The sequence below is a fragment of the Hyla sarda genome, chromosome 1 (assembly GCF_029499605.1).
Source record: "Hyla sarda isolate aHylSar1 chromosome 1, aHylSar1.hap1, whole genome shotgun sequence".
In the NCBI taxonomy this organism is placed as follows: domain Eukaryota; kingdom Metazoa; phylum Chordata; class Amphibia; order Anura; family Hylidae; genus Hyla; species Hyla sarda.
The window spans coordinates 538,400,646-538,423,390 of NC_079189.1; the positions used below are offsets into that span (position 1 = coordinate 538,400,646).

General features: G+C 43.0%; 1 protein-coding gene across 6 annotated transcripts in view; it reads right to left on the reverse strand.

The window, feature by feature from the left end:
- Nucleotides 1–22,745, reverse strand: part of PDE4D (phosphodiesterase 4D) — an 846,931-nt gene that overhangs the window by 428,824 nt on the left and 395,362 nt on the right. The window contains exon 1 of one of the 6 annotated variants that reach the window (XM_056540960.1): nucleotides 19,306–19,384. The exons of the other annotated variants lie outside the window; for them this stretch is intronic. Within the exon in view, the coding sequence (XP_056396935.1) occupies nucleotides 19,306–19,364 (59 nt within the window). The 5' untranslated portion in view covers nucleotides 19,365–19,384. Of the gene's footprint in view, nucleotides 1–19,305; nucleotides 19,385–22,745 lie in introns of those variants that run through there. 6 annotated transcript variants of the gene reach the window in all.

Below are 22,745 nucleotides of genomic sequence, written 5' to 3' on the forward strand. Positions count from 1 at the left end.
TCTATAAAGCTAAATGGGTAAGTTTTCTGCTTGAGGATAGGGTCATAAGGATGTGTGGAGACTTATAGGCCACTAATGCTCCCTCCCCAGACAGTTCTATGGGAGAGGCAGGGAGGTACGAACGCTGCCTCCCCGCCTCTCCCATAGAGATGCATGGAGGAGGTGTTTTGGCCCTAACGTCACACTGTGGAAGGCACACCTCCTGTACGGGAGAGCCGCGGCAGAGCCGTGGCCCCGTGCAGGGGTTTACGGGGCTTCCCCTCGCGATCAAACACTTATCCTCTATCCTGTGGATTGGGGATAAGTGTTAATTTACTACAGATGGCCTTAAAATACAATTCTGGGAAGAAGGATATGCAAAGCAGCTCTCTCATCTTACCTTTTTCAGGAGAAACCTTATGTCTCTGGACCCAACACCTACAGGCCTCTCACCAGTCAAGCCAGCATGCTGCTCTGTACTGAGGAGGGAACATTACCCTGAAACAGGTGTCTACAGATGGGTACTCTCACCTACTAGAGGGATTTCTGACTTGCCATTCATTGACAGTTTTTAAGACTCCTGGTTGGAGTGAAACACTGACTTTAAAGCTGTACTCTGCCCCTAGACAGCTTATCCCCTATCCAAAGGATAGGGGATAAGATGTCTGATCGTGGGGGTCCTGATGCTGGGGACCCCTGCAATCTCCATGATGCATCCAGCGTTTGTTTAGAACGTCAGATGCAACATTGGAGGCTCGTGATGTCGTGGCCATGCTCCACTAGTGACATCAAGGCCACGCCCCCTCAATGCAAGTTTATAGACTTGCATTGAGGGGGCGTGGTCATGAAGTTTCGAGCATCTGCCAGGAATCACAAGGGGCGTGACCAACCCCCACAGCATGAAAATAGTGCTTGGAACATTTTGTTACAATCGCTGGCCAGTGGAGCACCCCTTTAAGGAGCTCCAACTGGTGTATGTAGCTGTTTCAGAATACATGTTATATAGTACCGCTGCTTACATGGAGCGCATATGGAACAATTGAGGGAGAACTGGTGGGAATGTTGAGGCTTGCAGTCCCATAGTTGTTATGGTCTGAGTCACAGTGGCTAGAGGACTTCCATCATAAGTCCCACACTCCATAGCTTGGCACAGTGAAGACAGGGTTGCGCTTAAATAGAATGGTATATGTAGTGCCTTAGGGGCATACCCTTTAGGTATGTGTTTTGGCTGATGGTGTTTGGGGTGTCCATATTGGTAATGTGCACAAAGAGCCAGACACAGGTGAACAGCTTATAAGCAACTTACTGTTTCCATTACTGAAAATCAAGGCCTAACTTCTTCATAGTGTAGGTTCACAGTTTAGCAGTTTCAAATCTTCTAATCACAGCAGTACTGCAATTCCCAATGCAGAGTGCAGTTTTAGAGATTCCTTACTCGAAAGACATTCTGCACTAGGCCTGGCTGGAAGCCCACTTTGATCCTATTATGAAGCCCTTGCTCAATTTCTCCCCATAGCCTAAACGTGTCCTCTCTGCTCTCCTCCTGCACTCTGATTAGGACTAAGCTTAGATTGTGTCCTGGACTGTTTTGTTCACTAGAGCTCCATGCTCAATACAGCCCTGGACTACACTTCTCTCACGTGAAGAAATTACATTGACTCTCTCTCATCAGAGAAGCTGCACTCCAACTGAACTCTTCCTTCCTCTCAATAGAGAGGCCGGACCAGAATAAAATATTCCTCCAATTATGGAAGGTTCCTGAGCTTAGGAATCATGCTCCTTTTTTAAATAAAGTTCATGAGTACTTGATTGTTCAGGGAAAAGTATAGGTAGTCAATCAAAGGGTAAAATCCCAGTATCTTCAGAATGGAACTTAAAGCGTACCTGTCGCCAACAAAAACTTTTGATATAATTTAGATAATACAATTATATGTATATTTGTAATATACATTGATTAAAGAATGTGTATATTTTTGGGTGAAAAACTGCTGTCCCTGCAGCTATTGCATGTGTGTGTTTCTATGAGGAGTCCAAATACAGGAAGGGAGGGCAGGACAAGCCGAGCTCTGTGCAGGCTCCTGGCTTGTCAACCATCCTGCTGTGTGAGCCAGGAGCATGTCATAGAGCCTGAGTGTGCAGAGCCCTGCTTGTCCTAGGTGCACAGAGCTCTGCTTGTCCACCCTCACTTCCTGTACTTGGACTCCCCATAGAGACAAACAAACTATAGCTACAGGGACAAAAATATACAATTTTTTAACCTATGTATATTACATATATATATATATATATATATATATATATATATATATATATATTATCTACATTATATAAAAAGTTTTTGTTGACGACAGGTACACTTTAAATGACTTAGAAAAATATTGTTTGATGTACTAAGGCTAGTGTCTAGGAGGCCAGATCTTCTTGTTAGGTACACAGAGCTCTGTATACTGAATGTTTCCTCAGCCCCTCTCCTCAGCTATGAATGACAGTTCTTATGGTCTCCTGATTGGATGATAGAGCTGTCAATAGGAGGAGGGTCCAGAGAAGTTCTCAATTCAGAGAGTCCAGGGCACCTAATTAAAAGGGTCTGCCTCCCAAGCATTCCTGAGGCGGATGCAGAAACAGTTAAATGCATTTTTCTTGGGTATTACACACTCTTTCGTATTCTCTATAGAGGCCTGTCAGCTGTTTTAGGGCTCAGAACTGCAAAAACATTCTCTTTTAGCATATTTTTTTTTCACAGCCTTTGCCTGTGGTAGAGGTGTTGCCTAGGTCAGTAGTGATTAGTGATATAGTTAGTCAGTAGTGATACAATACACAGCAAAATAAAAGGGAATTTAATGAATACTAAACTATCCCCTCCGGCATCGTTCTCCATCAAACATTAACCAGTGAATTACTATAAAATGATTTTAAAGTCACATATTTGTTTCTCTTAGTTGGCAGCCTGTCTGTTTGCTTTACTCCCTTACAAAAGCAATCACACGTCATATCACATGGATCCATATGCCTCTGACATTGGTGAAAGGTCGTTCCTATTGATTTCTTTGTTAAGCACAGCTACTACATTGAAAAATAGACAAATACAATGCAAGAAAATCACTGACATTTTTAAAATTTTAACAATTGCAAAGACTGTGTACCTTACAGGTATTGTAGGAAAATGGCGTGAGAACTTTAACGTGCATTATAAATTAATAGATTTGCAAGATGCAGATGGTTTTGAAGGCTGAATCTATCATTTCTAGACTAAAGTTTGCTCCTGTCCTATGGAGAGCAGACTATGCAGATAGAAATAAGGTATTCGGAAAAGTTTATCTGTGCTACAAAGCTTACAATATAAGATTATGGGCATTGTAGAAGAGGGAGATCCCTTTAAACGATCACCTGTAATACTACAATCTCCCCTATAGTGGCCGCTGCAGGTAATTAACAACTGACACTAATATGTTAAAGGGACAGGAACTGATTGTGGCAGATAAACCCTTTGCGTTAGAAGGTGGATGGCGGTGGTGACCATCCACAGCTATCAGTTGCAATCTATAGAGGAATAGTAGTTCAGACAATATTCCCATGGAACTTGGCCATACCTGGGTGGTTTACCTACTACCCAATAAGAACAACTGACACTCCAATTTTGCAGGTGATAATAACCTTGCATAAAATGTATTAATCCCTAGTGTAAAGCAAACCATTGAAAGCTACAATACAATTAGAACATACAATCTATAAAGAACTTTGCAGCAAGTGTTCAATTTCCCTACAGCACCACCACAGGAAAAATGAAGCACTACACTACTATGCAGTATACTAGGTGGTAGGTCAACATTCCTCTATTACAGTTGTGGTGTCCCTGGTGTGGAACATACTTGTTCACCTGCCCTGTCAGGTGGATGTCACTTAATCGTTGCTGCTTCGGGCCCACTACTCAGCTTTACATATAGTATACTTTATAATATATTGTACTGTAATTTCCATTGTTAAATGCACCTATATGTCCCTAATAAAGGGTTAATCTTGTCTGTGCAGGGGGATGCACAGAGAACCACATGAATGCTTTGGCTAATCATGGCCTCTTGCCCTGCTCCCTCAGGTCTGGTCCAGAAGGAGAGTAAGTCTGTGTAAGTCTGAAGGGAAGAGTGAGTAGAGGTCAAGTCCAGACCTCTGCTGTGGGTCCTGTACCTCACCATGTGAGGACAGGCCTAAGAGACCCAGTTGCTGCAACCATCTTTTGTTCCTAAGTGACATCACCCTTCACCAGGATATCACCGACCAGGTCGTCCATCAGTCAAGTCTGTCCAGACAAGTTCAGTTCAGACTCAAGGCCGCTGTGGGGAGAAGAGCCAAGTGAGCTGATGGGCCTCATTAGCAAAAGAAGAGGATAACGAGAGTAAAAGCCTCTGGCAGCTCTGGCCCGTACAAGTCCACCCTGGCAGTAAGCCCTTACATAGGATTCCACAAGTGAAGTGCAGAGTTAGTGATTTTCAGTTCCAAGGTCAAGTCAAGCTTAAGTCAGAAAGTCAGTCTGGCTAACTTAAGTTCAGAACAGTCTCAGATAAATCTAAGTCACAAGTTAATCTGCAAGGACTACCAGTCCCATAAAGCCAAGTAGCATTTGTGGTTCTCTGTTGCAGCCTTCAACAAATATTGCACTAAAGGGAACTGTTGCTGTTTGTACAGCAAATTCCTGAAGTATAGTTAAAGTGGTTTCCCCAACCTGGCAGTTAAGGTATTTCTTTACCTGGTGCTTGGCACTGGCAACCTTGGCATCACAAACTCTAGTCACAGACAGAACACCCATAGTGTACACAACACTTCACCCATTAGTCACCACACAGTAGTCTTCAAATTGTGGATCTTCAGTAGTGATGATCGGCATGGGCCATATTCTAATTCGCAATATTTCGCAAATATATGGACGAATATTCGTCCTATGTTTGCAAAATTTGCATATTCGCTATGTTCGTTCTCTTTTTTTTTCATGCAAAAATCCGTAATGAAATTTCAATAGTGCGCATGCGCGATTATACCTTTCACCTAAAAGAAGGGAGGGATCAGTGTCCTCTGACTGGAAGTATGGATATTCACGAATATTTGCATATTTGCATATATTCGCATATTCAAAAAAAGTGAAAAAGAAAAAACGAATGTTTGTCATTACGAACATATATCACTATTTTCTAAATATTCGCTGAATCGCGAAGTGCCGATATTAGCTGTAAAAATTTGCATTTCGAATATTCACGCTCAACACTAATCTCCAGCTGTAGCAAATGTACAACTCCCAGCATGCCTAAACAGTGGTAAGCTGGGAGTTGTAGTTTTACAACAGCTAGAGGTCCACAGTTTGGAGACCACTGCTCTATTAACTCAATATTCAATAATAAAGAATTTGAAGAAGGGTTTAAAAAAAAAACAGACCTCTTAAGAAAACCAAAGGTTCAAAATGAATGGTTGGAAATTGAAGTAATGATAATAATAATAATTATTATTATATTATTAATAGTAATAATAATAATAATATAGTTTTTTAAATGAATCACTTGATTACTAGATTCTTTTGCTACATAATAACTGCATTTTACATTTAACAATATTTTACTATTTTGTTGCTGTCATTTGTAGGGTGGCATTTTGTAATAGATGTATTTATATCCCTGATATAAATACAATCTGAGGTAACACAGACAGGGAACTGCCTTCAAAGAAATATTAAATAATAAAATATGTCTCAAAATTTCTCACTGTGCCCCAGCAAAGCCTCACAGCTGAATGCGGCTTCCCTTTTAAAATAGAGGCGAGCCCCCTGCCAAGTGCTGGCAGAGTAGCTTCCATTTAGATAATGGATATTGCCTTGGGGGCATCTGGGGACAACCCGAGACAAAAGAAACACAGTCAGCAAAGAAAAGCAGCAGTACGCGGCAGAACGGTGAAAGCATTGCGAAATCCAAGGAGCCGGTGACAAAGGGAACTAAATGTAATCTTGATAACACAGGAGGTAATAGGTTTCTCGCAATGGGGTAAAATTTATCTCTGTATTCACTCCAAAAGGCAAAGTGCTTTTTTATAACGGAAATGCCGATTCCTAGGCTGAGACGACTTGTTTTTGCACTTTCTTGAAGCAGTTTTTACTTCAGTGTTTCATTTTTTCGGCTTTCAAAGGTATTTGAGTATATGTCCAGTTTCCTTACAGAGTTGACCTAAGCTTTCAGGTTAGGCCAGGCTACTTTATAAATTGACACAGTTCGTAGATAGCCAGCACGGCACTGCTTCCCTTTCTCAGTATAGAACAATGATGAAATGGCAGACTTGGACTAGGAATGCTGGATGTGGTGCTCTGATTGACAATAGTGAATGAAGACATTTCAAAAGAGCAGGAAAATAATCGGCAACTCATCGCAACCAGCTGTATGAAATCTTCTATTTCATACTCACAAATATGTTACATGGGAAGAGGGTAGTGGGGGGACACAGGATGGCAACCAAGCTCCGTTTCGCACGGTGATCGTGCTTCCTCTGGCATGGCCGGAGGAAGCACGATCACCGTGCGAAACGGAGCTTGGTTGCCATCCTGTGTCCCCCCACTACCCTCTTCCCATGTAACATATTTGTGAGTATGAAATAAAAGAAGATTTCATTCAGCTGGTTGCGGTGAGTTGCCGATTATTTTCCTGCTCTTTTGAAACTACTTTATAAATTAGTCAGTTTAGACAAAATTGCTGTCCAGAAGCTCAAACCCAAAAGCAATGCCCAAACCCCCAGTTACTCATTATGAAGAACTTCCTCTGTAGCATACAGCAGCTGATAAGTACTGGAAGGATTAAGATTTTTAAATACAAGTAATTTACAAATCTGTTTAATTTTCTGGCACCAGTTGATTAAAAAATTATAATAATTTCACCAGAGTACCCTTTCAACTTACCAACTCTCTGATCAGATTCTAAAAAGAAAGATTTTCCTTGATAACCCCTTTAATCTGTATGAACACGGTGTCATAATTCCTTTCCCCTGTGGAGGTGCTATATTAAACATTTAGGTTAATACAACAAATCTACACAACAAAGCTTCTATTCTAAACTTCATTCACTTGAAAGTAACATAGCAGGTGACAGTAAGTACCGGTAACTCCTATCTACTAATTACCCCATCCTTTAAGCTGTGTTGAAATGCTGCAGCTTATTAGCGGTACTGCAATTAGTTACTGCATGCATTTTTGCCATGAATCACTGCAACCATGGTTAAAATTGCACATTTTACCGCAATTAGGTTAATTTGGTGAAACACAATATTTTTACCATGATTGCAGTCATTCGCGCCAAAAATGCAGGTGGTAAATAGCTGCGGTACCGCTTAGTAGCTGCAGTGTGTAAACATAGTCTTAAAGGGGTATTCTGCCCTTATACATCTTATCCCCTATCCAAAGGATAGGGGAAAAGATGTCTGATTGTGGGGTCCCGTCGCGGGGGGCCCCCTTTGGATAGGGGATAAGATGTCAAAGAGGGGAATAGCCCTTTAATATAAGAAATGTAATATTGCCAATAAGTGAATTGATTTGGCAAGAATTGAATTTGGCCTGAGTTTCACAAAAAAATCTGATAAATTAGAATCCACACTTTTTGTGATTTGATTTGGATTAGTTTTGTCCCTGCCTCTGTACACTGAGTGGCCTGGAGGTAAGCAAGCTGTGATGCTTTATGTATTGCAGCTTTGACTCACTGCATCCACTGGGCACTCTGCACCCAATCCAACAGCTCAGTGTGCTGTATGGGAGCAGGGTCACCTGCATTTATCTGGTCACAACTTTACCTGAGCAACCCTACCCTGCTCTTCATTATGCTAAAGATCTAAGACTAACATCCTCTTTAATCTGAGCCTACCTATGAGGAAATATGGGTGACATAAAGGTATCTTGTGTCACCCCTATTTCCTCTTAGCTTGTAAGCTGTTGTGAGCAGGGCCCTCACTCCTTGTGTCCCCCTATTTTCTCATATATTGTAAGCTCTTGTGGGCAGGGCCCTCACTGCTCTTGTATCATCCCTATTTCCTCATAAATTGTAAGTGTTGTGTCGGGTAATGGTAATGTGCAAATTAACCATTTCGTGACGCCAGGGCACAGTTAACCTAAACACTGTCCGAGGTTGAGCCAGCTTCTCCTGTGCCAGGCACAGGGCAATAAATACTCTGAGGCAAGGTTACGGATAAACTGACTTTACTGAGGCAGGATAGATGGTAAAATCTATTACAGCTCAGATTGGTAGAAAGGGAGGTTCAGGGTAAATCTTGGAAGCTTATCATCTTGCTGGCACTTGTAGTAGCTTGAAGTGTGCTGTATATGACTGACTTGCTGTATGGCAACCCATGCTGACTTTAGTGACTTGAATGACTGACTTGTATGACTGACTTGAATGACTGACTTGAATGACTGACTTGTATGACTGATTTGAATCTCCGGGACTGAGTGCTTACCGCTAGGCTTTGATTTTCATCTGGCGTAGGGGATTTACTTCGGAAGATACGTGGTTGCAGGATTAGACTTGAGGCCTCCTCAGAACACCTCACACTCTCTCCTCAGACTTTCTCTAAGACTACCTCAGGAGTTCAACTCAAATCAGATGTTGCTAGCTGTGCATTTAGCACTTTAGAACTGAAACTAAGAACTAACTAGCTAACTCCTCCCAACCTATATATGGGGAAAAATTGGGGGATTCCCATTGGCGCTAATAGGTCACCTGGTTTACCTTATGCACAATCCCCCAATAACAGGTATTAACAGGCTTAAAGCAACAGGTCAGAGAAAGACTGGAGTCATTTGTGAAAAATAGTAGCTTTACTTGATGGAAAAATCACAAAGTCTAGAAAGACTAAAAACACAGGTATATATTGTATATGTACCGTGTCTCCCCAAAAATACACCCTACCCCGAAAATAAGCCCTAGCTGGATTATCAGGGTGGGCTGCAATATAAGCCCTACCCCCAAAAAAAGACCTAGGCAATGCCTGGGCTGAAAATATTAGAAAACAAACTTTAACTTACCTTCGTCCTCCGTTCCCCCGTTGCTAAGGAACCGGACTCACTGTTCTCCGCTGCTCTTGCTGCTTCCTGGTGTTGGCACGTCTTAGAGCCTTCAGCCTATCACCGGCCGCAGCGATTTCCGGCCTCTGCCGATGATAGGCTAAGCCCAGTGTCATGTAAGAAGCCGGCCGGCCCAAGGCCTGATTATGGAAACATACATGTGTTTTATAATTGTATCTGTGTATAAACTAAGACCTGTGGGAGAGGGTCATTCAGACTATGTGTGTTTGTGTATTGCAGTCAATTGGGGCCTGTCTGCTGTGTGTGTCCTTTTTTGAAGTCAAAGACCCCTTTGAAGCAGCAGGATGTAAGGGGTCTCTGGTCCCATATATGAGATAAGAGATGCCCCCACCTGGTGGGATCATAGGGGAGGGGGGAGGGGGGGAGGATGAAGGCTTTCCCCTCCAGAAAGGCATTATAAGAACTGAGATACTGGTCAGGGGATAAGCTGACAAGACCATCCTAAGAACAGCTGGAACCTCACTCCCATGGACTGCTATACCATCATGCTGTAAGGATACTTCATCTTTTGTTTTCTGAACTCGCCGTGCTAAACTCTTTCATATTTTTGTACCTGTATGTCATTTGTTTATTTTTATGCATAGCGCTGTGATACTTTTTATCAGATTAAATGTTTAATTAATCAGCTCTGGTCTTTGATCTCTAAATATAGGAGCTCCCCTTTCTGAAGGCAGCTCTGGTGAAACACATTTATCAAAGGGTTCATTTGGTGACTTGCTGGGACTAGTAGTGGATACCCAGAGGTCTGGCGGCTTTAACCCTTGCACCATCACACTCTCTCTAGCGTCTTAGCTGGACCGATAGGGTGTGATCGTGACAACTGGTAATACATATAACTATCAATAGGTCATTAGCAGCAAAAATGGAGTATTGCACATGTACAATAATTATAATAAATGTGGAGCAGCATATAGCCAAGTAATCCACATTATATGGCACATATCCCTGATAACTTAGTAAGCAATACCACACACCATGCAGACCAAAAGCGGTAAAAAGTTTCCCACAGTGGTAAACCGGGACACCCACAATCTAACGTCTGTTTCGGCACAAACGCCTTATTACTGGTGTTGACCATACTTGTTTTCTTACTGCTATATTCCTCTACATATACAATAAATACCTGTGTTTTTACTCTTTCTAGACTTTGTGATTTTTCAATAAAGGTATGCTACTATTTTTTTTTACAAATGATTTCAGTCTTTCTCCGAATTGTATATTATTGGGAGGTCATCTAAGTGTGTCATCACTAATTAATAGGGTTATAATCTAGGATACACACTGTCGTTGGATTACCGTTAATTTGATTTATATATACGCCTTTTGCTTGTTCCTATTGTTTATTAAAGCAACAGGTACATAGAAAATGCCAGAACATAAACCATAGCATAAGATTGCATTATATTGAGTACTGAGGAATGTGGGCCCAAGATGGGTACTGAAGGCAACATCTGGCACACAGGATGGGCAGACTTTAGGCTTGAGGTCAGCAATGCTCTGGACACACACTGAGAAGACTGCACTGGACCTCAGGAGGAATAGCATTGAACTAAGAGAGAGATTGCAGCCACTCCCCTGGTTTTATAGGGGGCTGTGCAAGGAGCCCCAAAGGTCAATTGGGGGGTCACCTGGTCACTAGTGCCTCCTGGGTAACAATCCCATGGTAAAAGCTTTTAAAGAAACAGTATATTTTATTATACAACTTATGTACAAAGGGGATAACACATAAAGGGGGCCCTGGGGACATGGAGAGACTCTGCCTGACAGGGCAGGAGAAGTACGAGGACACACCATCCCATACTGGGCTACCACACTTATAGATTGTAAGCTCTTGTGATCAGGACCCTCACTCCTTTTGTATCACACCTATTTCCTCATAGACTGTAAGCTCTTGTGAGCAGGCCCGACACTTACATGAGCCAACTGCCTTAGGGCACAGACGGAGACAGCGGAGAACTCCAAACCCCCAGCTGCAGGCAGGGGATTCGGATGAGATGTCCTTGTATGAGACTGTAAGCTCTTGTGATCAGGGTCCTCACTCCTCTTGTGTCCCCCTATTCCCTCATAGACTGTAAGCTCTTGTGATCAGGGCCCTCACTCCTCTTGTATCTCCTATTTCCTCATAGATTATTAGCTCTTGTGATCAGGGCCCTCACTCCTCTTGTGTCCCCTATTCCCTCATAGACTGTAAGCTCTTGTGATCAGGACCCTCACTCCTCTTGTGTCCCCCTATTCCCTCATAGACTGTAAGCTCTTGTGATCAGGACCCTCACTCCTCTTGTGTCCCCCTATTCCCTCATAGACTGTAAGCTCTTGTGATCAGGACCCTCACTCCTCTTGTGTCCCCCTATTCCCTCATAGACTGTAAGCTCTTGTGATCAGGCCCCACACTCCTCTTGTGTCCCCCTATTCCCTCATAGACTGTAAGCTCTTGTGATCAGGACCCTCACTCCTCTTGTGTCCCCTATTCCCTCATAGACTGTAAGCTCTTGTGATCAGGACCCTCACTCCTCTTGTGTCCCCCTATTCCCTCATAGATTGTAAGCTCTTGTGATCAGGGTCCTCACTCCTCTTGTGTCCCCCTATTCCCTCATAGATTGTAAACTCTTGTGATCAGGACCCTCACTCATAGGCGTGCGCACGGGGTGTGCCGGGTGTGCCCAGGCACACCCTAATCCAGTGGCGTTGCGACCCGGGTGCGGCCCGCACCGGGTGACACCAAGATGCTCCGCAGCACCCCCCATCTGTGCCCGACCGTCCTTCACCAGCCCAGACCCCCGCTCCCCCGCTGTGCGGTGCGCCTGTCCGTCAGGCGCACCGCACAGCGCTGCCTCCTACTCCTGTTTGTGCCACGCCCCGCTCCGCTCTGGCTCACCTTCAGTTGGTCCGGTCATGTGACGGCGCGTTACTGCCGTCACATGACCATCAGGACGTCACGCTGTATTCAAGGACGCCTGCCCCAGAGTGACGTGACGGTACGCGGTTCGCAGGATTACCGCGCTGAATGAGTGAATGTTATTTCAACCTGCCTACTGGGTCTGGGGGGAGGGGGTTAATCTGGGGGGTACTGCATTCCTACAGGGGGGGAGAGGGGGTTAAACTGGGGGGTACTACCATCCTACTGGGGGGGAGGGGGTCATCAGGGGGGTACTACCTTCTAACAGGGTGGGGGGATAGGGTTAATCTGGGGAGTACTGCATTCCTTCAGGGGGGGAGAGGGGGTTAAACTGGGGTGTACTACCATCCTACTGGGGGGAGGGGGTCATCAGGGGGTACTACCTTCTAACAGAGTGGGGGGATAGGGTTAATCTGGGGGGTACTGCATTCCTACAGGGGGCAGAGGGGGTTAAACTGGGGGGTACTACCATCCTACTGGGGGGGAGGGGGTCATCAGGGGGGTACTACCTTCTAACAGGGTGGGGGGATAGGGTTAATCTGGGGGGTACTGCATTCCTACAGGGGGGGAGGGGGTTAATCTGGGGCCCCGAGTAGGCAGGTAGTACCCCCAGATTAACCCCCTCCCCCCAGTAGGATGGTAGTACCCCCAGATTAACCCCCCCCCCAGTAAGAAGGTAGTACCCTCAAATTAACCCCCTCTTCCTACCAGTAGGAAGGTAGCACCCCCAGATGCTGGTGGCCTCCATGTCTATTTTGCTATTGTAGGGAACTGTACTGCACCTAATGTGGCGAATTATACCGCACCTAATGTGGGGGAACATACTGCACCTAATGAGGGAACTATACTGCACCTAATGTGGGGAACTATACTGCCAACCTAATGTGGGGGAACTATACTGCACCTAAGGTGGGGAACTATACTGCACCTAATGTGGGGGAACTATACTGCACCTAATGTGGGGGAACTATACTGCACCTAATGTGGGGAACTATACTGCACCTAATGTGGGGGAACTATACTGCACCTAATGTGGGGAACTATACTGCACCTAATGTAGGAGAACTGTTCTGCACATAATGTGGGGGAACTGTACTGCACTTAATGTAGGGGAACTGTACTGGTGCAGTACAGTTCCCCCACATTAGGTGCAGTACAGTTCCCCCACATTAGGTGCAGTACAGTTCCCCCACATTAGGTGCAGTACAGTTCCACCTCATTAGGTGCAGTACAGTTCCCCTTCATTAGGTGCAGTACAGTTCCCCTTCATTAGGTGCAGTACAGTTCCCCCACATTAGGTGCAGTACAGTTCCCCCACATTAGGTGGCACCTAATGTGGGGGAACTGAACTGCACCTAATGTGGGGGAACTGTACTGCCAACCTAATGTGGGGGAACTGTATTGCAAACCTAATGTGGGGGAACTGTACTGCCAACCTAATGTGCGGGGACTTATACTGCCAACCTAATGTGGTGGGACTTATACTGCACCTAATGTGCGGGAACTGTACTGCACCTAATGTGGGGGGGACTGTACTGCACCTAATGTGGGGGAACTATACTGCACCTAATGTGGGGGAACCATACTGCACTTAATGTGGCGGGACTTATACTGCACCTAATGTGGGGGAACTATACTGCACCTAATGTGGGGTAACTATACTAACTGTGTGCGTATATATACATATATATATATATATATATATATATATATATATGCACGCGCGCAGCGTGAGTTTGTGCTTTAGGGTGCACACCCTAATGCAATAGGCTGCGCACGCCTATGCCCTCACTCCTCTTGTGTTCCCCTATTCCCTCATAGACTGTAAGCTCTTGTGATCAGGGCCCTCACTCCTCTTGTGTCCCCCTATTCCCTCATAGACTGTAAGCTCTTGTGATCAGGGCCCTCACTCCTCTTGTGTCCCCCTATTCCCTCATAGACTGTAAGCTCTTGTGATCAGGACCCTCACTCCTCTTGTGTCCCCCTATTCCCTCATAGACTGTAAGCTCTTGTGATCAGGACCCTCACTCCTCTTGTGTCCCCCTATTCCCTCATAGATTGGAAGCTCTTGTGATCAGGACCCTCACTCCTCTTGTGTCCCCCTATTCCCTCATAGACTGTAAGCTCTTGTGATCAGGACCCTCACTCCTCTTGTGTCCCCCTATTCCCTCATAGACTGTAAGCTCTTGTGATCAGGGCCCTCACTCCTCTTGTGTCCCCCCTATTTCCTCATAGACTGTAAGCTCTTGTGATCAGGACCCTCACTCCTCTTGTGTTCCCCTATTCCCTCATAGACTGTAAGCTCTTGTGATCAGGGCCCTCACTCCTCTTGTGTCCCCCTATTCCCTCATAGACTGTAAGCTCTTGTGATCAGGGGCCTCACTCCTCTTGTGTGTAGAATATACTGGTGCTATATAAAGATTTTTCAAGATTTTTTTTTTTATTATTGAAGAATACTGAACACAATAATTTTTTTTAAATAAGAAATGCTGCAGTAAGGAGATCTTGTGGGATCAGGTGTCCGAGCAGAACAGCTCCCTCCATATTAAACACATGTTCACAACATGGCACATATAAGGCAAGGGGCATTGGAGCACCAGAGCAACCTTCATGGCTTTAAAGTCAGCAAAATGTGGTTACATTTATAAATTGATGTTACATTATTAATAAAAATAAAACTGCAAACTGAATCTTAGAAATTAGATGGACTGACATAAAGGTAAATAGTGAATACAACAGCTTTCCGTAAAATAAATGCACAATGTCAAGACTTTAGACTCCCCTTAAACACAAAAAAGAAAAGAAAAAAAAGAAAGGACAGAGATATATTTTTTTCAGCCCTTTATCGCTATTTATGTCACTTGTCAAGCATAAAAATTGGTTTACAGCCTTATTACAGCTTTGAGAGCAGACAAGTAGGAGAGGTGTTCCACCTAGTGTTTGAAAATAGGTATTACATGTACATAATACATTCTTGCTTTTTTTTTTCAGATCATACAAATGCTTCATCCAGAAAAAAATATTATAATGTTAATGTGGTGAACCAGGAGAGTTGTGATGTCTGGAGTGTTGCGGTGATGTAAGTGCAGGGTCTGGTGGTATTAACCCTTAGATGTCGTGATGCCAGGGTAAAGTTTCCTTAATGTTAATGGTCCTATCGCCAGAATGTCCACAGCAGACTTTATGAGTAAATTGAAGAACTTTACCTTAAGATTTTATGCAACAGTCTCTATACATAACAGTCTCTTAAGAGGCAACCGGAATGCAGGTTCCTCACAGGTTGTGCTGGGACTTTGAAGCAATGAGCTTTGATGCAGGCCACTGTGCTACTAATTATAATATTCTAGCTGGTACTAGTCAAACAGGATTTGATAGGTTGAGCTTGATAACTCATGGTTTAGTGGCTGCTGGTTCTTTCAGGCTTTGGCCTAGATGAATTGAATTAAGTTATGCCGATTGTGCTTGCTTGATAGTCCGGAACTAAGAGCAGGAACTAAGAGAGCGAATTTACAGACTACAGCCTTTTATATAATAAGGGTCTGGACTAAGCTCATTAGTCAGCAAACCTGTAAGTCCTGAACCCAGTGAACTCTGGGTACATCACATGACCCTGGAAGGTCCTTGAACAATAGTACCACCATAATTATAATCACATGACCTGCTAAGGTCCTATACATTTATAATACCTATGTATATACATTAAATAATACACAATTTATATGAGGAGACCAGGGGTAAGCCCTGGAGGAGAGCTCTATGGGAATGAAGGGACTCTGGCTGAGGGGACTTTAGACAGGGACAGGACCAGGTCCTGTACCGGGACACCGCATTAAAAACTGTTCAAAGTGAAAGAAGTAGAGTTTAAAAAAATTACTTACTGTCCATCCTTTGCCATCCCTATGGTGCTTCTGCTCATAGCTTCCTGTTTTCCATCCTGACACTTCTGAAATGCCAGATCAGCCAGTCACTGGTAGGTCACTGCTTAGGGGCACTTCCAACGTGTCAGGATAGAGAACAGGAATCTCTGAGCAGCAGGCCCTGCACCATCGAAATGGTATAGGCGGGGGGCCAAGAGATGGTAAATACATGTCTATTTATTATTTACTCCTGACTTTGAGTAATTTCAAATGTTAAACAGTTTTTCCAGACAACCCCTTTAACACTCTACATCTAAGCTATAATGTTATGCTATAGGCGGGGGTAGAACTTCAGTGTGGTCTTTGTCAAAATGGAGGGCGGCACTTGAGTTGGTTTTCTGTGCATGTGGATGGAGTAGTTCCAAATTAATGAAAGAAATCCCAGCACCAGCTTCTTCAATGCTTATGAAGGTTTATTAGTAATATAGCATATTACACATAAGCAAGATGCATTTCGGATTTATGCGTTTATGAAAGTGATAAAATTGAGAAAGACATAAAGCCAAAACATGCCTTGTAATACGTCTTGTGTATGTGTAATATGCTATATTACTAATAAACTTTCACAAGCATTGAAGAAGCTGGTGCCAGTAATTATTTCCTTCTTTCTCAGTATAAGTCCTAAATTTTGTTGAGACTGAGTTACGGGATCTACTATGGGATCAGGGACAAGTATATATGGCATGGTGGTAGCACGAGTGGTCGCAGCTTCAACTGTTCCGAATGCTGGAGCCGGCGCCGGGAGCGTGTGACATCATTGCACCCCCCCCCCTCATGACATCACACCCCCTCCCATAGACTTGCATTGAGGGGGCAGGGCGTGACGCCATGAGGGTGCGGGGCTATGACACCACAAGCTCCCTGTTGCAAACGCTGAACAGGGGAGTACCCCTTTAAAATATATGGAAAGTCGCTTTTTACTCACAAGTTTGTAGCAAAGCCCTCAATTAACCATAAACATTACCATTTCCCCAGCCTAAACCTGGTGTCTTAAAGTGTTTTTTCAAAAGATGTATACTAGTACCATATTTTTCACATGCCCTGCACCTTTAATAAATTTGGTCCATGTATATATTAGCCCCACACAAAATAAAGGTGTAAACATTTTTTTTTTACCTTCACCAACAATGATAAATTCCCCCAATGTGTCCTTTCTTATCTCTAAATTCAATATATTCTCAACTTATCCTGAGATGTATTTTCACAACAACATGATTTGGTGTCACTTAGTGTATGTGTTTGTCTATGTGTAGTGACTGTTATGAAGCCTTCAGATAGCAGGTCCTGATTCTGTGATGAATTGGTTTCATGCATAATTATAATCCATAGCGGTGATGCATACAACTATCACTGTCCACTACCGTACATTTACTGGACCAAGCACTCTTCACTCAGCTCAGCTTATACTCAGTCAGCCACAAGGCATACAGTACTGTATGACTCGCCACTCACTGTGCAGGAATAGGGAGTCTGACTTTTATGGGCAGCATATGAGTCCCGGCCATTTCCTTACTCCACATTTTGTCCGGCCTCCCTTTCTATGCGCATCGCCAGCATGCGCCTCCCATTTCCTTAGGGCGCACACACCCCGGAGCTACTAGATTTAAATTGGTCCGCTGCAGGGTGGACCTTATTTAAGTCCGGCACCTCCCTATCTTGGTGCTAGATGTTTGTGCCTTGTGCCAAGAGAAAGCGTTCCTCTGTGTTAGCCTACTTTGTGTTCCTGACTTCCAGCTCATGACCTGACCTTGCTCCTTTGCTGCCTGCCTCCTGACCTTGTGCCTGTGACCCGACTACACTCCTTTGCTGCCTGCCTTCAGACTTATGCTTTGTCCTGACTACGTCATACAATCTGTGCCGAGTTACATCTGGGCAACCTGTGTGGACGGATCGTGCCAGGGGTAGCAACCTGGGTGCCGCCTGCTGCAGCAAGTCCATCCCGCTTTGCGACGGGCTCTGGTGGAAACCAGCAGCACCTTAGATTCTGTGCCCTGGTACGGTTCAGTCATTGTCCATACAGGCCAGCAGATCCACTACCCAACCCTTGACACTGACTTTTGACAGGAGTCCCTGCTCCTGCATGTACTATGTGTGGAGTGCTACGATGTTTGTGAAAAAATAAGTATGCCACCACTCAGGTTGTCCATGGTTACATCTGTATTTAGCTACCACTGCTGTATGCTCAGCCTCAATATACAGTGCCTAACATGATTTAATTTTAATAATATAGCATAATACTTATAGAAACAATTCTCTGAAAACACCTTGACACATGGTTTAGGCTTTCTATAGATCTGCAGAAATTTGCATATGTCAGTCAGTACAAAGACCTGCTACTAAAGAGGGCCCAAAATGCCCCTCTGTCTCATATGAAGACACTATTTATAATGGCATATGGCATGTGGCGCCCCTGTTACAGATTTTGGAACCTTCAAGTTATGCTTCTGGCATTGTACCCATTGAATCCTGTTGTGTAGTTCTGAGGTCTACAGGAACATATTGTATCCCTTGTATATACACCACTGAGTAGGTTCAAATGAAGCAGAGCTAAATTTGTAATTTTGACAATAAATAATCATTACTGCTTTTATCTCAATTCAGTGCGTTCTGAAATAACACACAAGAATAATGTATTAAATGGGCACTGTCATTAAAAATAATTTTTGCTGTTGCACTCCTTATGGAAAAAAAAAATCTTTCTAATGTACTTTGTTAAAAAAAAAAAAAAAAAAAGTTTTCTATGTTTTATTTGTGTTTAAAAAGCTGCCACTAGGTGTCTCCCTACTTGTCCAGAGCACATTTACCCCTATCTCTTGCACAGACTTTGGACTCCTGCTGGCCTGGCAGAAGTCCAAAATTTAGAAATTGCAGGTGTTGGGGGGTGCAGCCTTAGACAATCATTGCTCATCTTACACTTAACTACTATGGGCTGAGTGTAGCAGAGGGAGGGAGGAAGTTCTCCCCTGTATGGCTTCAGATGATATCACGCATGCTGGGTAATGCCCCTTCCCAGTCTGTCAATCTGACTGAGACTGAACAGAATATACAGAGAAATATTAGGGGAGAAAACTAAAAAAATAATAAAAAAATAAAGGCAGGTGGTGGTTTATCATGATGGGGGCAGTGAACTGGGAGGATTATTAAGTTTAACAAGATCATGATAGGTACTCTTTAAGCTTAGCTCTAATTCATCTGTATATTCTAAGGCAGTGTTTTTCAAGCTGTTGCAATACTATAACTCGCAGCATGCCTGGACAGCCAGTGGCTGTCTGGGCATGCTGGGAGTTGTAGTTTTGCAATGGCTGGAGGCACCTTGGTTGGAAAACACTGTTCTAAGTGTTTATTTTCAGCATTATAAAAGTACAAATAGCATAAGGACTTGTTCACATTGCAGGTAACCACACAAATACGCATCTTACCAGCAGGTACGGGACAGAAGTGGATTCTTCCATTTATTTGCTGTTTTATCGGGTAACATTTAAAGTACATGATCCAAAGAGATAGTAAAATGTACTTACCTATAAGAAAAGACAAAAAACACAGTTTAGAAATTCAGCATTAGCCATTCCTTATTGGCTTGTTAAATGAGCTGACATCATTCTGTATTCCAATGTAGAAAAGCAAGAATTTGTAAGAGAAAGTGTTATTAAAGGTCATTGATGGAGAACATATTTGCTTGCGGCATCTTAACGCTCACCAGGAAAAAAAATGTGATATTATTAACAGACGAATGTGTGTATGGTGTGGAATACAAATCTTCACACTCCTGTCTGGAGAAAGTCGCTTACATGACTTATACTGTAGGTAGACACAGATTTATATTGTGCCGCAATCTTGCTATTAAATAGTTTATTATAGAGCAGCTCTGAATCTGGGATAATCATTTTTAGAACCTTCTAATATCACAAGAGTTTTCTGTTGCTACATGGAATGTAAAATAAAAAAACGTAAAGCAAATTTTGCAAATATTCTTTATACATCATGAACTGTTTTGTGTATATAGTTCTTATGTAGAACCATGTGACCCTATGGTTAAAGGAGTAGTCCAGTTTAGTAAAATGTATCCCCTATATGAAAGGATAGAAGATAAGTGTCAGATCACGGGGGGTCCATCCACTGGGACCCCCTGCGATCTTCTGCATGGCACTCTGGCTGTCCTTGTGCACAAAGGTGGGGAGGGGGTCAACAAGCCCCCTCTATGAATCTCCTTGGAGATAATCGAGTACAGTGCTCATGAATCTTTGGCTCCTCCAAGAAATGCATAAAGGGTGCATACTGACCCCCGCTCCATGCACGAGGACAGCCGAAGTGCCGTGCAAGAGATCACTGGGGGTGCCAATTTTTGTATCAAATTTTCTATATATTGTAGCTCACCAGGAGGCATTTCATAAGAAACCAATTGGAGGATCATGTAAACGGGGTGGATGGCAAAAGCTTCAGGTCCTTCTGTTCTATGTGTGGTTATGTGAACCAAAAGCAAAAGACGGGCCCAAGAGGGCATTCTTGACTGTTCACTTACAAATATAGAACAATGAAAGGTGATGTCTCACGCTTAATGTCCAACCTTTTTAACATGAATGTGAGAAGCTTTGTAATATATCAAACAAAAGTGCTTTTTTTTTACCCTTATCAAACTCCTTCCCTCCAACTGTCATTCATTCATAAAAAAATAATAGCTCTATTCTCTGTGCTTACAACTTGGACTAGCAGCTCACTTAGACATCAGGTTACATGCTGCCAACAAGTTATGGAGAATGAGGAGGGTTAAGGAGGGAGATGGGAGGAATGAGTTCAGAGAACAGAGGCTAGACAGAGAGACAGCAAAGAGACAACTTTAGATCTTAACCTAGGGCTTAGACTGTTCAGTACTGCTCTATAATGCCCTTCATGCTGCTGCTTCTTTGGTGTGTTTAATGATATAGAAGAACAGGATCCCCTCTTCTGTGTTTGCATTGGATGGGAACTATCATACAGACTAAGGTCTACCCACTAGCTCAGAGAGAACAAAAATTACAGATGGATCCTGCAGAGCAGAAATCCATTGAAACATATCATATACAGGTTATATAGCCATATGGCCAGATATGGTCAGAAAAAGCATAACTTCTCATGTACATATGGCAGCTGATCCTTAAAGTTACCTAAAACAACAGGTACTCTTTAATATGATGTTAGTCATTGTGCTATAAATTGAGCTAAAACACATCTTCAGGATTCCCATCCATTCAATCAGAGGAGTGAGATAGACTTTGTTAAAAAAGAATAAAAAGAATTGAGAACAAAGAAGAATTAAATGGGTAAGCTTGTCCAGCACTGAACATATGCTGCTGGGTCAATAATAAAAATAATGAAACCTCTCAAAAAACCTATTAGTGTGCAACCAAGCAGATACACATCTCTGACTTCTTCGATGAAGTTGGTACTTGTGACGTCTTTCCACAAAACTCGTATTTCCCTCTAAATGTGGCATGCTCAAACTCCGGGACATAACTCTACCATCAATATATTCTTTTACCCAGCCATAGTGAACAATGCCATAAGTATTGTCATAGACACTAATGCTCTTATGATGTACTTTTGATTAAGGATAGGTTGACATAGGGTAGACACTCTGTGGATTTTTAGCGGCAGAAAATATGCATCAAATTCTTTGCTATTGCAAATTTTGCTGCAGATTATATGCCATGTGCCATGTGCCATGATTTATCAAACTGAGAACCAAGCTGGAACCGTTCACACTTCAGCTTACATTTTACCAGAGCAATCTGAGACATGAAAGCTGAGCATGATTGGTTGCTATGGGCAAATCTGACAGTTTTTCCCCAACAGATTGACAAACCTTGGCCAATGTATTTAAAATCTGCAGTTACTGTTGTTCCACACTCTGTAATACAATGTTATACAATGCAAATTGTCCACACATTGCAGAAAACCTGCAGCATATCCTCCCTGTGTGACTCTTATAAGTGTTACACGTAAGTAATGTCATCATTGTTTTAAGGAGAACTATTTCTTAAAGCTACCAATTACAGGAGGTGGGAGTGCGACTAACAAAGGCAGCACAAGATCGGAGCCTCTCTCCACTCGTGAATTTGACCTAAAAAGTCTCTAAATGACATACAAATGTGTCCTCTCTTACCTTACCTAGAAATTCAACTTCTTATAATACACATTTAATAAACTTCTGTAATATGCTAGCAAAGCTCTTAAAAGACTACGCTGCACATCACAACCACCATAGAAATACATTATATAGCATACAAATCTCCCAACAGAGCTCTAGCCTTGAGGAGAGAGATGAGGTAGGACACATCTGTAGTTGTATTCAGACTTTTTGTTTTGTTTTGCTAGTCCAATGTTATGGCTTATTGTAAAGTGTATGAGTGTGTGTGTATAGTAGAGGTAATGGCAGAACATTCTATAGTTAAAGTTGAAGGACTGATTTGGAAGGGATCATATCCAAGAGCTGACCATGGGATCCATTAATATGGTCCAACGTTGATGTAATTTGACTGAACTGTTACCCAAAGTCTGAGACCCTTTAGACCAGTGTTTCCCAGCCTGTGGATCTCCCTGACAGATTCCCACTATTGCTTGGTGGTTGCTCCTTGAAGTTTATTAGTTCCACATCCAGCGGTGGTTGGGGAGCACTGCATTAGACTCTACATTAGGTTCCATTGGTGACACAAAATGGCTTCCCAATACACCATGCTATATGTGGATATGTTTATTTTTTTGTTCGTTAGTTTTCTTTTACTTTTATGATATATTTGATCTATTTACAGTCATTTCACACCCATCAATGCTCACTATACCGATCACTTTCATCCATACTCCCCGGCACACAGACTAATAGACA